This window comes from Lepisma saccharinum, chromosome 3 (genome assembly GCF_977018435.1).
Source record: "Lepisma saccharinum chromosome 3, izLepSacc3.1, whole genome shotgun sequence".
Taxonomy (NCBI): Eukaryota; Metazoa; Arthropoda; class Insecta; order Zygentoma; family Lepismatidae; genus Lepisma; species Lepisma saccharinum.
The window spans coordinates 112,712,449-112,729,630 of record NC_139231.1 but is presented as its reverse complement, the minus strand read 5'-3'; the positions used below and the strand labels follow the sequence as shown (position 1 = coordinate 112,729,630).

Below are 17,182 nucleotides of genomic sequence, written 5' to 3'. Positions count from 1 at the left end.
ATAAAATATTAAAATTATTCCCACAATTTTACATTTTTCTGCATTTTATGTTTGTTATCCACAGTCCCCTGGAGAATGCATAGTCAAGGTTCCACTGCAATTAGACTCTGTGAGAGTGTTATGAAACATTTCGTTGACCCCCAACACCCTGACTCTGGAACAGTATTGGTGATTCATTTCGAACTGATACTTACTGGTATTGCTCAGTCCTACTTTTACATAACAACAGTAGGGTAAATAAATATAATTATTCTCTGTAGGTGCTCAGCTACTTGATGGAAAAACAGCATTAGTGACGGGAGCTTCCTCAGGTATTGGGGCTGCGATTGCAGAGCATTTGGCCCTAGCTGGAGCAAAGGTGGCATTGGCTGCTCGTAGAATCGACAAGCTGGAAACATTAGAGAAGCAAATTGAAGCTAGAGGTGGTGTCGCCGTGTCCGTTAAGATGGATGTCTGCAATCAGGAGGAAGTAAGTACAATGAAATTTAATATTCTTCACAATATGATGGTGAAGTCTGACATGGTATACTAGAGACGTGAGTTCAAGTCCTGGTCAAGCCTGCATTTTCTTACTTAACCCCTACATTGGTTACACCGTATCTCCGAGGTACGAATAGCTAAAATTGTTTATTTTCTCTGAAGTGATTAGGGGTGTCGTTCCAAGCTTCTCAGTAGCTTCTTCCTTCTTTGTCTGTATACAGAATGCCACAATCTCCACCTGGAACCCATTCATGTCTGGGCTTAGTAGGCTGTTTGAAGTATCTGTGAAATACAGAGCAACTGATTTCGTTCAAGTTAGTGGTAGCACAGTCTGCTTGCTGAATGGACCATTTGTATCGAAAAGATGCTGAACTCATTCATTCCGTGCTCTGCAGCAGTGATGGTAAATAAAGTGAAGATGATGATATCTGCGATGAAGGATCTATCAATGATTATGAGAATGTGGAGTAAGGAGAAAGTTATTTGGAGACTGAACAGGAATGTGATGATGAATGCAGTGAACTGCAGAGTGAGGTATATAAATAAATGTTTGTAATGTGACAATAAATATCATATGTAGTGCTAAAGAAATGTTTTTAAGATGTTTAAGAATCACTATATGTAGGATAAATTTTAAAAAAAAATAAGTGGAAATTAAAAAGTAATCCTGGATATGTTAGTAAAACTGTACTAGTATCTCACAGATACAGCATGATCGATCATATTACTTTTCCAGGTGCAACCCACAAAGGGTTAAACTCCTTTGTAATACATCTGTTATTTATTAGTATCAATAAACCATTGACGTTTTGTTTCTAATATATTTATAATAAATTATATTGGCACAAGGTGTAAGTAAACTATATTATCTTCAATTTCAGGTTCAGAAATGTGTGGCACATGTTGAATCTCTACTAGGCTCTATAGATATCTTAATAAATTGTGCTGGTGTTATGTACTACACGTTAATGAAGAATCTCCATGTAGATGAATGGCACCAGCAGGTTGATATCAACTGCAAAGGTGTGCTCAACTGTTTGGGAGCTGTTCTGGGAGGAATGGTGCACAGGAAGAAAGGACACGTTGTTAATATCTCTTCGGATGCAGGAAGAAAGGTATTGTATCACAGTCTATACCTATGTTTTCTTTCCATATTTCTCACCCCTATGTAGAGAAGACAATAAAACCAATTATTAGTGCCTTCATATGTTTATAAAAAGTACGAGGCGTATTCGGAAAGTAAGTACCGAAAGGGCGTAAGAAATAAAGTAAAATAGTTTTGTACCTTTTTTTATTTGCATTGCATTCTACAGACCTTAAACTACTTTTCTACGTAGTTTCCACCATTTTTCAAGCATTTGTCATAGATTGGAACTAGTTTTTGTATCCCATCGTCATAGAATGTTCCCGCCTGTGATGAAAGCCATCCATGCACTCCTGCTTGGACGTCATCATCCTCTTCGAAACGCTGACACAATTTTTGATTCCAGACGATCTGTCACAATTTCGTAGAGGACTGCTTTCTTGAAATTTGTGGAAAATCCATGGAAAGCGACGATATTGTGAAGTGTCAGTTTTCACGAATTTCCGCATCAACCGCACGCACCAAATCCTCGGTCACAACAGATGGCCGACCGCTCCTTGGCTCATTGTGAACTGTCTCACGACCTTCTTTAACCACTTGCCTTACTAACCCGAATTATCTCGGATGTTGTACTCTTCCGGCAAAATATTATCCCGAGTTATCTCGGAAACCTGAGGAGTTTGAATGTATTTTTTTTTACCGGCCCGTACTAAGTCGGGCGGAACTTTCATGATGAATTGGTGTTAGTTGCAAGTCCGGCCAACAGATGTCTCGAGCGTGCACTAATTTTTGTGTATGCCTTGAGGCGCCAAGCAGTGAAGAAAGACAACAGCTTTTCTGCATTGCGTGACATTCGGTTGCTTGCAAGAACGCATTGTTTTGAAGCGTTGATTCGGTTGGAACTTTCTCGTCCTTTTGGCAGCAAAATGAGTGATATAAGCACAGACATAAGTGCATCAGAGTGTAGTGTAAGTGGTAGTGGCAGTGAAACAACGCTAACTGACTGTGATGATATTTCAATCGAAAGTTCGCATTCTGATGTTAGTTTGACATCTGTACGAGTGTGGCAAGAACTTGATCCTGAATCTCCAGCACCAGCTCCACCACGCTTTCCGTTTTCTGCTCAACCACGTGCCAAGTATGATGTAGACGAAAGTCAGGGCTTGATACAATTTTTCGAACAGTACATTGATAATGATATTGTGACTCTAATAGTGAATGAAACGAACACATTTGCAGTGCAAGAAGGGAATGCAATTTGGAATCAAGTAAGTGTGAACGAAATGCGAATTTTCCTTGCTCTTACAATACTACAAAGCATTGTAAAGAAACCCGACCTACAGTTTTATTGGACAAAAAATCCATTGTTGCTAACTCCATTTTTTTCACAAACTATGAGCTACCGTCGTTTCCTTGAGATCAAAAGGTACCTTCATTTTTCAAACAATCAAACCTATGATGCAGCAACCCATCCAAATCCAAAGCTAAATAAAATATGGCCCGTTATTGAACATCTGCGGCAGAAATTTCAAACACTTGTTACACCAGAAAGAGAACTATCTATTGACGAAAGTCTTCTTATGTTCAAGGGAAGGTTGGGTTGGATTCAGTACATACCACTAAAAAGAGCGAGGTTTGGAATAAAGTCGTATATGCTTTGTGAATCAAAAAGTGGCTATGTTTGGGATATAATTGTTTACACTGGGAAAGATACACACTTCATGGAAGAATACAAAGATTTACCGGTGTCTTCCCGTGTTGTTATGTCTCTCTTACATCCTCTTCTAAACCAGGGATTCAGCGTAACAATGGACAATTATTACAATTCACCCCAGCTGGCAGATATTCTTATATCAAACAAGACAGACGTTTATGGTACACTAAATACAAACAGAAAAGACTTACCAAAGGAACTGAAAGATACACGAGTTGAAAAGGGAGGAATCATAGGTTTCAGGAGGGGTAAAGTAACAGTTATGAAGTGGAACGACAAAAAATATGTTGGTCTATTGTCGAGTGTACACACAGTTGATATGGTGAAAGTAGAGAGGCGGGGAGAAGCAAAATATAGACCTCGGGTTGTTATTGACTATAATGACACTATGGGTGGGGTGGATAGGGTAGATCAGCATCTTGCTGATTATGCAACACCCAGAAAGCGTGGCAAAAAATACTATAAGAAGATTTTCCTACACCTTCTTGATCTGGCCATATGGAACTCGTTTGTTTTGTACACAAAATGTGGTGGAACAAAAACACACCTGGAATTCCGTCTGGAACTTGTGAATGACCTGATCAAGCAGAACCACACACCATCACTGTCACCAAGATTTGGACTACCAAGCATACATCCAAGTCCACTACGACTTTCAGGTCGTCATTTCCTCGAGTATTTGCCATCCACTCCGAAGAAATCAAATCCTACGAAGCAGTGTTATATGTGTTCAAGAGTACGTGATGCCCGGGGCAAAAAAATCAGAAGGGAATCCCGCTTCTACTGTCCTGACTGTAATGTGGCTTTGTGTGTAGTGCCCTGTTTCCGTGTATACCACACAGCACCTAGTGTCTGAAGTGAAACGCTACAGGTAGCAGAACACCTAAACGTTGGTAAAACGAACATTTTCAAATGAAAAAGAAAATTGTTGCTCCGAGTTTACTCGGGCTAGTAATTATGTGAGTGGTTTGTGAAAATAATAATTACTTCTTTTGTCTTTTGAAATCAATATTATATCATTTATAAAATAAACAACATACCATTTTGTTCGTTGCATTATTGTTAGTAAATATCACAATTTATATCACATTTAACAGCTCCGAGTATACTCGGGTTAATAAAGGAATGCCTATTTGGAGTAGAATATTTTGATTATTTTTGATTGTTGTACCAAAAATCATTGTTAATGTAATTTTGCATGTAAAGTAGTAGTAAAATATAAAATTAAAAAAAGTGTAAAATTTTGACATCAATTTGGAAAAAAAGTCGTAAGGCAAGTGGTTAAACAACAAAAATAAAGACCTCTCACAGTTGAGGGTGGATGTCTACCGGTTTCACATTTATTGCATTGAGAAAACAAATCATAGACAGACCGGACTTCACAGTCGGCGGGCCGATTGATTTTCTTGAACATTTCAAACCTTCATAAACCTACGAAGAAAAAGAATGACCTGCTCCCACGAGTGCCTGTGGCTTACTAACGGATGAAGGATGTCAGCAAGAACTCACAAGGTCGCGACTGCAGCGCTACATCAGCAATATTTGAAATGGTACGTACTTTACGAATACGCCTCGTATTTCTCATGAAGGTCTCTTTTCTGTACAATTGTCAGCCTCCGTGGTGTAGTGGTTAGCACAGCATACTACGACACCAGGGGTCCAAGGTTCAAATGCCAGCCTGGCCATAGAGTGTTATTTGTGAGTGTCCCTTTATCAATTTCATTATATCATTACTCATCATCATCTTCGCGATTAGCCAAAAGTGGCAGAAATGCAAAGTAAGATAAACCAAATCAATCAATCAATCAAACCTGCACAATTCTAATATTTGAATACATAAATATATGTTTTGTATATTGTAATTGACAGTAATTTTTGGTGTTCCTAACCGGTCCCAATGGCAGAGTGGTTAGCACATTGTGCTACGATGCCAGGGGTCCCGGGTTCGAATCCCAGCCTGGGCATGGATGTTTGTGAGTGTCCATTCATCAATTTTATCATATCATCAGTCATCCCCATTTTGCAAATTAGCCAAAAGTAGCACAAGAAGCAACGTAAAATAAAGCAAATCAATAATAGTGTTCCTAAATTATGATTTTGTATTACTTTACAGGGCTTTGCTGGTCTTGCTGTCTATTCAGGAACAAAGTTCTTCATTGAAGGAATGAGTCAAGCATTACGACAAGAAGTAGTGGAGTATGGTGTGAAGGTGACATGTATCCAGCCAGGAGATGTCAAAACAGAACTGACTTCTCACACAACAGATGATGAGGTAAGTCTTGTTAAGCTACTTAAGAGCATTGCTCACAGTCCATAACTGGCCTCCCCGATGGCGCAATGGTAGTGTCGTCGCCTTGTAATCAAGGGGTCCCGGGTTCAATTCCCGGTGGAGGCACATAGTGGTTCGGATCCCACTTTAAACTGTAGGTCCAGTCCTTATTAGCCTTACTGTGCATAAAGTGGACTTAAAAACAACAAATCAATCCACAGTCCATAACTAAGTAACTAGTTTCACTACAATTTTTATTCCTTAGGAAGCATTGCATGCTTTTAACACTAATGTTAAAAAATGTATTTTTTGTTATTACGATTTATTATTACTGGAAACTTTTATGTGGTTCTCAACACGCTCTCACAATTAATGTTTGTTAAACATCCTCTGTATGACGTGATAAATTGAACTTCAGATACTTTCATTTTCATGTTACTGTGTTCAGGTTTTAGTATTTCAACAACCTCATCAATTTTACAGGAAACAGAAATATAAAAAGAAAACAGTGCAACCTCTGATAGGAAGCCTGTAATTTGACAGGTTTGCTGTATTCAAGGAGACATACCTACATCTTGTATGTGCATGCACACAGGCAACATAAATATAGAGTCCATTTCGAAGCATGTTTACTGAGCTATTCTTGTCATTTATTAGTATAACTGTTTCTTTTCCTTATGTACAGAATAATAGAATAGAATAGATTCGCCTTTATTGAGTGGGAGTGTGTTTCGGCCTCACGGGCCGCTCTTAACAACAAATCTTTGTCAAATACATATTGCAATTTATATTTACATAACACTTTTTGAATATCAATTTTACAGTAGAAAAGTTAAAATATTGGAAAATAATAGATATATACTTATAAATATAAACTGTTAATGTACTGATTACACAGAATAAAATCTAAAACCACAATTACTGTAATATTATTACAGTTAAAATTAAAATTAATATATATCCAATATACAAAACAGTAATTTTGCCTGTATTATTATATGGATGCGAAAGTTGGTCCCTTACATTGAAAGGGGAACTTAAATTAAGAGTATTTGAAAATAAAATCCTTAGAAAAATATTTGGACCTAAAAGGGATGAGGAGACAGGTGAGTGGAGAAGGTTACATAATTTGTATTCATGTATAGATATTATTAGAATTATTAAATCAAGAAGACTTAGGCGGATAGGCCATGTGGCACAAATGGGGGAGAGGAAAGAAGAGTTTACAGGATTCTTGTTGAGAAACCTGATGTTAAGAGATCAGTAGGAAGGCCAAAACGAAGATGGAGAGGTAACATTGAGATGGACCTAAAGGAAATCAGCAGGGATGGAAAAGTTTGGATAGATCTTGTTCAGGATAGGGACAGATGGAAGGTCTGTGTTGCTGCAGCTATAAACCTCTGGGTTTAAGAAGGCTAGAAAGTAAGTTAAGAGTTAACCTTCTGGTGCCCAAGCATCTCGAACGAGATACCCAAAAGTAACCCTCGGGGTACCAAGCATCTCGATCGAGACGCTGTGTCAAGGTCGTAGTTTTTACGTTATAACTTTTCTATTTTTGGCTAGAATTTCGACTTTATTTTTTTATATTGTTTCTAACACATGTATTTAACAGAAATGTTTTTTTGCATTGTTTTTTGTCTTCATGAAAATGGAGGGGGAAAGGCGGGAAAAGGGACTTCTCTTTTCAAGGTCAATTTTTTGCCGACAAAGGAAGACCGGCTTTGTTGATCTAAAGCAAGGGGCGCAAGCAGGGGGTGGGGGGAGGTGGAGGGGGGAGACTGGTTGTTGAATCTGCGTTGTGAGAATGGAATTTCGAAGTGCGCTGAAGGAAACCTTTGTTTTTTTTTAGCACAAGTGTCCACAAGTGGCAACAGGGGTTACCCAGCATTGTCTAAAAATAGAATTTCAAGCAGCTGCAAGAATTGGCGCTCATTTGTCACTACGTTCTAGCTTTTCATCCGTGAATGTTGTGCGTAGGTGTCGTTTTGTGCCCAAGTGCAAGGACATTTTTTGGGTGAAGTGACAATTTTTTAAAATAATTTTTGGGGGTTTTCTCCCTTCCCCTCCATATATACACCAAATTTGCATTAATTTTGCATTTTGTGCATTTTGACATTTTTTCGGGGTGGGGGGAAACCCCATTTTTTAAAAAAAAAGTATTTTTGAGGGGATTTCCCCCCTTTCCCCCTCCATATGTACGCCGAATGTGCATAAATTATATATCGTCTAAATCTGTGATTCATTCTGCTTACAACGGTATATCTTTCATATCTCTAGGGCATTTAGTTTCTGAGCTATAGTCATTTCAAGGTAACCCTGCATTTTGAAGCTTGAATCAGTGGCATCCCGACCATTCCTTTTGGGGGTACAACTCAAGTCACATTGGTCATACGACAATGATGCAAATATTTTTGTTTCTTACATGCCAGCGATAATTTCTATGTGCATTTTGAACTTTTCATATCCTTTTTTTGCGGGGGGCGAAACCCCATTTTTTTAAAAAAAAAGTATTTTCAGGGGATTTCCCCCCTTTCCCCCTCCATATATACGCCGAATGTGCATAAATTATATATCGTCTAAATCAGTGATTCATTCTGCGTACAACGGTATATCTTTCATATCTCTAGGGCATTTAGTTTCTGAGCTATAGTCATTTCAAGGTAACCCTGCATTTTGAAGCTTGAATCAGTGGCATGCCATTCCTTTTGGGGGTATAACTCAAGTTACATTGGTCATATGATAATAATGCAAATATTTTTGTGTTCCTTACATGTCAAGGATCATTTCCATGTGCATGTCGACACTGTCATGTACTTTTTTCTTGGGAGGAGAGTGGGGGAACCAATTTTTTTTTTCCAAAATTTTGGAATTTTGAGTTAGCCTCTCCCCCCACCACATATATGCCGAATTTGAAAAAAATTCATATAGTCTGAATCTCTGGTTCATTCCGCGTACAACGGTATATCACTCATCTCTCTAGGGCAATTAGCTTCTGATCTACACTCATTTAATTGAAACTCTGCATTTTGCTCAAAATCGGCTCGGTACCCAGAGGCTTACTTGTGAAAAAGGTCTTGGGCGGCAAAAGGTTAAAATTAAACCCAATACGTCATTCCCGTACCTGTAAAGAAAATGCCTGTGGTTAGGGAATGCAAAAGCCACAGGGTTGACCAGCAAACAAGGAACTCGGTAATTGATTGATTGAGTTTATGTTTTAAGTCCATTTTATGCACAGTAAAGACAAGGATGAAGTCCCCGCACTGTGGCCGTACAGCCTAGGGTGCTAGGCTTGGGGCACACCCAAGTTCGAGTCTCCTGGGAAGTTTTCTCCAGAGATTTCGGCCAGTGTACGGGACCAGGGCCACGCATTTTCGTGAGAAAATTGAGGAGCTACGAATGAGTAGTGTAACCCAGTCACGGAAACCTACGACGACTGGTGGTTCGTCATACCGACCACATGTCACCCTGTAACTGGTTGGATGATATCCCACCTCAGGAGATGAGAGTGAGACCCGCAGCCAATAGGTAGGCCCTGGCCCTTATGGCTGTTGCACCATGGGTTATTATTATTTATAAGGCTAAGGATAAATAAATGTGACTGCAACCCCAGAAAATATTCTCCACTGCTGTCACTCACTGGTTGGTTACCTGGATAATTTGCAACAACTTAAGTTCCATAGTTAAGTAAATCAATGTGCTCCAAGAGGTTTGTCATCTATTTGTTAAAGTTCTGGTTATTAACCATGTGAAATGTTTTAGGTAGTCATAGTGATCATTATTTGCATCTTGTACTTCCTTCGTACAGTTTTTCTTGTCCTTGTTGACAATTTTCATACATACCAACCGTAAATCAGCCCTAAGAGTTCCTACTGGAATAGCAAGTATCCTGTATATCCTTTATTCAAAAAACAAGTGAAAATAAGATCTTCACAGAAAAAAATTACATTCATAGGTTAAGTACTGCATATAATTGTCTTCGGAAAATGTAGCAATGTCAGTGTTAGACATGCACTGAAATAAATTGTGTCAAATTCACTTCTTTGTTCCTTGTTTCTTTTGTGTGTAGGCAAGGGAACTGTATGACATGAGTGGAAAAACCAAAATACTTGATCCTGTTGATGTGGCACAAGCCGTGGTGTATGCTGTCACACAGCCAGACTACTGCGCAGTGAATGAAATCTTGATTGAACCAAAGACTGCTCCTGTTTAATTATTTTATACACATATTTCATACTGGTATATGTATTTGTACATTATGCAGAAAGGCTTAAATTTATATGGAAAAATATGTAAAAAATAAATAAATATATTTTTTATATTTGGTTGAGTTTACATTAAAGCTTCATTCGTAATAGTAGTGATAAAATACATCCTTGCTGAATTAATCTACAAGGGTTGATCAAATGAAAAGGTACGAAACGTCGTAACAACGGAATCGTTTATATAATACCGATGCCGCGATGGGAGAACGTAGCGTGATATGTAGGGGTGCGATTGGAGTCGCCACGCGGCATTGGAGCATGCAGGGGAACGCACATGCGCAGGAGAGAGCAGAGGCTCCGATACAGAGCGCCGTCCAAGTGACGCGGCAGTGCGTGTTCGGACAGGATGGCGTTAACATTGGCAAATTCGACTGTTGAGGAGCAGCGAGGCGTTATCCGTTTTCTGACAGCGGAAGGTGTTAAACCGGCCGATATTCATCGCCAGATGATGAACGTTTACGGGGAAGACTGTGAGTCTGGCAAATCAGTGAGGAAATAGAGTACCCGTTTTCATGCAGGCCGTGAGAGTTTGCTTGATGACCCGAGACCGTGTTGCTTACCGTGTTTTTCGATGTGCAAGGTCCGCTACTTGTGGAATTCCGTGAACGCAGACAAACCATTAAATCTGATGTGTACTGTGAGACACTCCGTAGCCTACGCAGGTCCATCAAGAACAAACGACCGGGGCTGCTCACGGAGGGTGTGGTTCTGCTCCATGATAATGCACGTCCACACGTCTCCAGGGTCACACACGCGGAACTGGCCAGGTTCAAGTGGGAGCAGCTAAACCATCCGCCCTACAGTCCGGACTTATCCCCCTGTGACTTCCATGTGTTTGGTCCCCTGAAAAAGCATCTCAAAGGCAAGCGCTTCACCTCGGACGATGAACTCAAGGACGCTGTGAAGGACTGGGTCGCATCACGGCCAAAGGAATTCTGGGAAAAAGGAATCATTCGGCTCGTTCATCAATGGGATCAATGTGCTCAGGCCTATGGAGGATACTTTGAATAAAGTATTCATTTACACCGACAGTGTTGTTTTGTACCTTTTCATTTGATCAACCCTTGTACAAAGCATGGCCGAAGAAAACAGATCTGGATTAAAAAAATTACGGGTTTGATACCAGATTGTTTTGTGTTCGAAAATATACCGTATTTACGCGTGTATAATGCGCACCCTGGTTTTTGATAGGGAAAAGTGACTAACAATTATATCTTGTACATAATGCACAGTATAATTCAGGTGCAAGAAATGGCTTTCTTAGTTGTAGGTCGTAAGCCTTTACTATGCCGATCAACAGTGAATGACATCATACGTATTAAATGAGTGACCTGTTACTATGTGGACCAAGAGGAGAATATCCTTTTGTGTAAACAATAAGTCACCAATCCATACCAACTCCCCCCCCCCCTCTCCACTGTGTTTACCATCCCAAGCTTTCATTCTTTAACCACCTTATTTATTGTGTAATAGTAGAAAGCGAGATCAAAATTACATTATGGAAGTTATGTGCTCAGGAAGTTATTTTCTATTATTTCTCACCCAACAAATACCACTAATATGCATCCCATGTGACGGGAGGTGCATGCTTGAATTCCACCAAAACTGACTTCTTTTGTTGTTGTAGCAGAACATTACATTACAAAGTGAAAAATTGTGGGACATTGTCTTTAGACTTTTATATGCTAATTTCCTCTTTACTTTTCTAAAAAAAAAAACCATCAAAATTTATACTTTTTCCATGACTAACATAACATTTATAGGAGGCTCATTCAGACCCTTCAAATTAGCAGTTAGCAGCACAAGATTTCTTCCATTAAGGCATTTACACACTCCAAATATGTCATAATTTGGCCAGTAATACTTTTTAATTATTATTTTCTTTTTCCTTATCTTTTCTTTCATCCAAAGTACCATGAAAATCAGAATGTTCTTTAATTTTGTGACGAGTTCATTTCAACCGCATTGCACATTAGTGTCGCCATCTTGAATGGAATACTGTTGCCACATGCAGAAACTACAGAATTTAAGCTTTACAACGATAAATAACATGATAGGGTTCCCTAAACACAAAAAATCAATGCAGGTGTCACAAAATCATGGAATGACCACGTTCGATTACATGTTGGCTGGCTGAATTATTCTGTGCATAATACGCACCACAGTTTTTGAGGACCATAATTTTGAAAAATAGTGTATTTTTCCGGGGACTGCACAGGGATCCGGAATGCGAAAAAATCAGCAAAAATCAGGAGTTCGTTATTTAACCCCTAAATCAATACAAATATGCAAGATTAGCAATTTTAAGGAATAATTCACACTTTGGGTCCACAGAATTAACACGAGATTGATTATTTTAATTTTTATACAAAAAGTATAATTTTGACCTATTTCAATACACACATGGACCACAATAAAACTAAACAATACACTTGGAAGACTGAAATCAATTTCCAGAAATAGATTAAATAATAACAAACATAATGATTATATTGATAGTAATAAATTAACAATAATAATAGTAATAATAAATGTGAGAAGTATTGTTAAAATGAATTTATGCACAATAAATGTTTAAAGCGAGGAAAACAGACTTCCTATCAAACCACTTTCAAGATAAATTAATATCTTTTAAGGCATTAAATAATATTTATTTACTAGTTCCGATATCTTTCCTTCTTCCTTTAAATGTAATTTGGTGGTGAATGAGAGTTCCTTAGACGTATTTTCCCGGCGAAGCTCTTCAATTTTTTTAAAGAAAATTATTATTTTTAAGAAAATTATCTTCTTTTCGGCAACAGTTTTCATATCCTTAAAATACTTTGCTGCCACACCGTGACAAATCAACACTATGTTGAGAAAACTTGAGCGATATTTCTAAAATTTATAGAATCTAATGTGAATGAAACAAATCATTAATCTGATAATTTTCAATCTTCATCAGATTTTTCAGGAAAAATGTTTCGTGGATTTCCATGACACACCATCACCATTAACCTGCCAGGACACGTGAATGGGTAAAAATAACCCAAAACATTTTGAAATGTTGAGGACGGACGTGTTTTTGTTGAGCTCCACCGGTTGAAGTGTCCGGGGACAATGGGTGTGTGCACTGTTCAGTGGTGCCTGGCTATAGGAATGTATTTCACCCGAGCATGCCCGAAAGTGTCGAAAGCAAAACAGAACTGCGGTCTTCAGAAAGTGTATCTTGCGTATGGTGTTGTGGTGCTAACCCTACTCATTGTGGGGGGTGTCGAGCAAAATCCAGGGCCTGGAGATGAGCTCAAAAGTTTGATTCAGGATCTCAAGTCTGAATTTCAAGAGAGCAACAAGACTTTGAGCAACGAAGTTCGCCAACTCGGGGACACTTTAAATAAGATATTGCTGAGGGTGGACAACATGCAAAACCGTGTAAATGTTCTGGAAAAGCGTGTGTATGACCTGAGCGATTACACAAACTGGTTGGAACACAGAATCGACGATCAGGAGAACAGAGGACGGAGAGAGAACCTCGTGTTTTTTGGTGTGGAAGAAGATGCTGGAGAGGACTGGAACGCTTCGGAACGTAAGGTGAAAGATATCGTCGAAAGCAACTCAAAGTGACCCTCCATGATGACGATATCCAGAGAGCGCATCGTGTGAACGTTCAGCGATCATGTGGCCCCCGTCCCATAGTGTGTCTTTTTTTACAATACAAGAAGAAAGAGGAAATAATCAGAAATAGGACAACCTTGAAAGGAACTAAAATATTTATTGACAATGATTACTCTTCGTCGGTTCGGCGGGAAAGAGAAAAGTTGCTGCCGTACATGCACGACGCACGGAGACAAGGACACAGGGCAAATCTGAGCTTTCGCCATTTAGTAGTGAACAACAAGAAGTACGCCTTACGCGATCTGGAGGACAATTCACCTGTTCCCCCTCAAGAACCAAATGGACCATCCCCAAGTGCACCCGCTGAAGGTCATCGGCCTGCTTTCCACCCCCTTTCTCCGTGGAACACCTGCCAGAACCATGGAACTTCGCAGAATTCGGAGACATCCCCCTCCACCCGCTGAGATGATCAATGTAGCCATGCCCAGGAGGTCCAAACCGGTAAGTTATTATCAGTGAATGACAGTTCAGAACCTCGATTCAACTACTGTGTCAAAAATAAACCGAACAGAAATATACACTCTCTAAACCCTGTAGACGGCCAGAATAATGACACACGTCTTGAAAAACACTTGTTGGATATTGTCTACCAGAACGTTCGTGGCTTACGTACTAAAATTAAAGATTTTTACGTGGCTATAAACGCCAATAACTATGATGTAGTCATTTGTACCGAAACGTGGGTGAATTCAACACATAACAGTTCTGAACTTTTTGATGACCGGTACAATGTATTCAGAGCCGATCATAAATCGTTGCAAACTAACAAAAACCTGGGAGGGGGTGTAATGATTGGAATCAAAAGGGAGCGTATTGCGATTCAAGTAGAATGTTTAATAGATTATCCAAATATTGATATTATAATAGTTAAAGTTCGAACAATTCCTGGTAGTTATATATATATATATGTGTGCAATTTATATACCTCCTAATTCTGATAGTGCCCTGTATGATGCTCTTTTCAACTGTATAACTATGCATTGCCTGCCGGGGAGTCCGATTCTGATAATTGGTGATTTTAACATTCCGGAAATTCGCGATACAGATTGCAAAGCATTAAACAACAGTAAAACCTGTCAATCATTATGTAACTTCCTCCAACTAACTGGTCTACAAAACAAAAATAATATTAGGAATAATTATGGGAAAATGCTTGACCTAGTACTAACAAATCTGAACCACATAAAATTGTCCAGAGAAGAACCTCTGTCCATCCTGAGGATAAGCATCACCCTACTTTATATTTGAAAGTAAGTCATGTACGTTGTAAAACAAGAAATCCGGAACCAAATGAGAAACGCTACAATTTTAGGAAAGCTGATTTTAACAGTATGTATAAAAAATTTACTTCGATAGATTGGGAAGAATTAAAATTGTGCTCAGACGTTAATATTGCCGTTGAAAAATTTTATCAGATCGTCACGTCCGTGTTCGATGATTGCATTCCTCTTTCAACCCCCTCCTCCCACCACTACCCTTGTTGGTTCACGCGACAGATTATAAGGGATCTGACATCCAAAGCAAAACATCATCGTAAAATGAAGCATAACGTAGGGAATACTCAAATGCATGCAGCAAAATTCAAAAATATACGAACCAGACTAAAAAAAAATATTCAGGATGCGTACTCAAACTACTTGAAAAGCATCGAAGCTAGTGTTAAAACAGGAGACATGAAGCAATTCTGGTCCTTCATAAGAAATAAGAAACGACCATCATACGCACAACTTATCTGTAATGAAAATCAAGAACTCGACAGCAACAACTCAATTGCCGAAGCGTTTGCGAAACACTTTCACTCTGTTTACGTACAGGAACCATCTTCTTACGAACCACCAACCCCTTTGTCTGAAACTGACGCCCTTCTATCTTCTCTAAATTTACAGAATATATCAATTGCTGAAGTAGAAGCAGCAATAAAGAACCTTAAACCTAAAAAAACGGCAGGGCCTGATCTTATCCCCCCCCCCCTACGTAATCAAGGGATGTGGTGAAAGTCTAAAATATCCGTTACATATACTCTTCAAGGTTGTAATACAAACATCGAGATTTCCAGATAAATGGAAATTGTCCCAAATTTGTCCCATACCAAAAACATCAGATAAATCTCAAATTTCAAACTACAGACCAATTGCGATACTCTCTGCGCCAGCTAAACTATTAGAACAGATTCTTTATAAACACTTTTTTGCTCACGTAAAACCAATTCTCTCCTCGCACCAGCACGGATTCGTACCAAAGAGATCTGTCGTGACGAACCTCGTAGAAATTTCAAACTTCATTTCCACTGAACTTGACAACAGAGGTCAGGTAGAGGTTATATACACAGATTTCTGCAAAGCGTTCGACACTGTAAACCATGATATTCTCTTGAAAACATTAGCATTTTGTAACTTCTCCTTTTCCCTCGTAGATTTAATGTGCTCGTATCTCAAAAACAGAAAACAATACGTAAATTATCAAGGTTGCTGTTCCGATGAATTTGTAGCTGGCTCAGGCATACCTCAAGGTTCTAATCTTAGTCCCTTGTTGTATTTAATATTAATTAATGACCTACCAAAACAGCTTAGAAATTCCGAGAAACTCTTATTCGCTGACGATTTAAAATTCTATAGGAGCATTCACAATGAAGATGATTCCATTAAATTACAAGAGGATATCGAAAATCTCAACGCATGGTGTAAAGCAAATAAAGTTAATCTAAACCATAAGAAATGCAGGGCCGTAACATTTACCCGATTGAAATCCCCAATCCACTATAAATACGAAATAGCACACACACAGATAGACAGGGCAAACTCAATAACAGATCTTGGTGTAGTGTTCGATGATAAATTATCGTTTCAGTTACATATCACAAAGACTGTTAATGACGCGCATAGAAAACTGGGGTTCATTATGAGAACTGCAAAAGAATTCAATGAAAATAAAGCGTTGTTATTATTTAACCTATAAGTTAAGCTCAAATTAGAATATGCATCTATAGTGTGGAGTCCACAAACCAGTAAACAAATAGATCTTATTGAAAAAGTTCAAAATAAGTTCACTCGCTATATAGTTTTTAGGATAGATGGTGCATATCCAAAGATGACACCTTATAACTAATTACTAATTAAATTACACATTACCTCCCTTGCAAACAGAAGAACCATACATCAGCTCCTTTTTCTTTTCAAACTTCTTAACGACAAATTGGATTCTTCCTCTGCTTTCAAAAATAGCTTTCTATGTCCCCCATCCAAAGTTGCGATCAAGAAAGCAACTCTTTGCAATTTCCCGCACCTGTACAAAATCTGCAGAAATGGCTCCCCTGCGAAGAATGTGTAGCTTGTATAATGAATGGTTAGAGAGGGGCATACACTTGGACATATTTGCTAAATTTTCTAAGTATAAACGCTATTTAATTGACAACATTCTTACTTAATTTTGTATTTTTTATTATTATTATTACTATTATTATTATTTTTACCTTCTTTGTGTATATAGATATCCACACATATATGAATGTAATTGTGTAAGGTTTGATTCATTTCTTATCCACGGTAATGTTTAAGGACGATATATATAACCTCTATATGTATTTTTTTTATATCTGAAATGTGTACAAATATTATTTTGATGTGTATAAATCCTATGTAAGACATTTACTGTGCACTGTAAAAGGGCAGATGCCTGTTGGGCGCAGGATAATAAATAAATAAAAAATAAATAAAATGTGT

General features: G+C 38.5%; 1 protein-coding gene across 6 annotated transcripts in view; it reads left to right on the top strand.

Annotated features, from left to right (window-relative positions):
* LOC145985315 (uncharacterized) overlaps positions 1-9,865 on the top strand; it is a 69,110-nt gene extending 59,245 nt beyond the window's left edge. For all 6 annotated transcript variants that reach the window (XM_083119180.1, XM_083119179.1, XM_083119183.1 and 3 more), the window contains exons 22-25: positions 261-469; positions 1,362-1,595; positions 5,392-5,550; positions 9,614-9,865. In XM_083119180.1, the coding sequence (XP_082975306.1) occupies positions 261-469; positions 1,362-1,595; positions 5,392-5,550; positions 9,614-9,757 (746 nt within the window). In that variant the 3' untranslated portion in view covers positions 9,758-9,865. The remainder of the gene's footprint in view (positions 1-260; positions 470-1,361; positions 1,596-5,391; positions 5,551-9,613) is intronic.
* Positions 9,866-17,182: the final 7,317 nt, after the last annotated feature.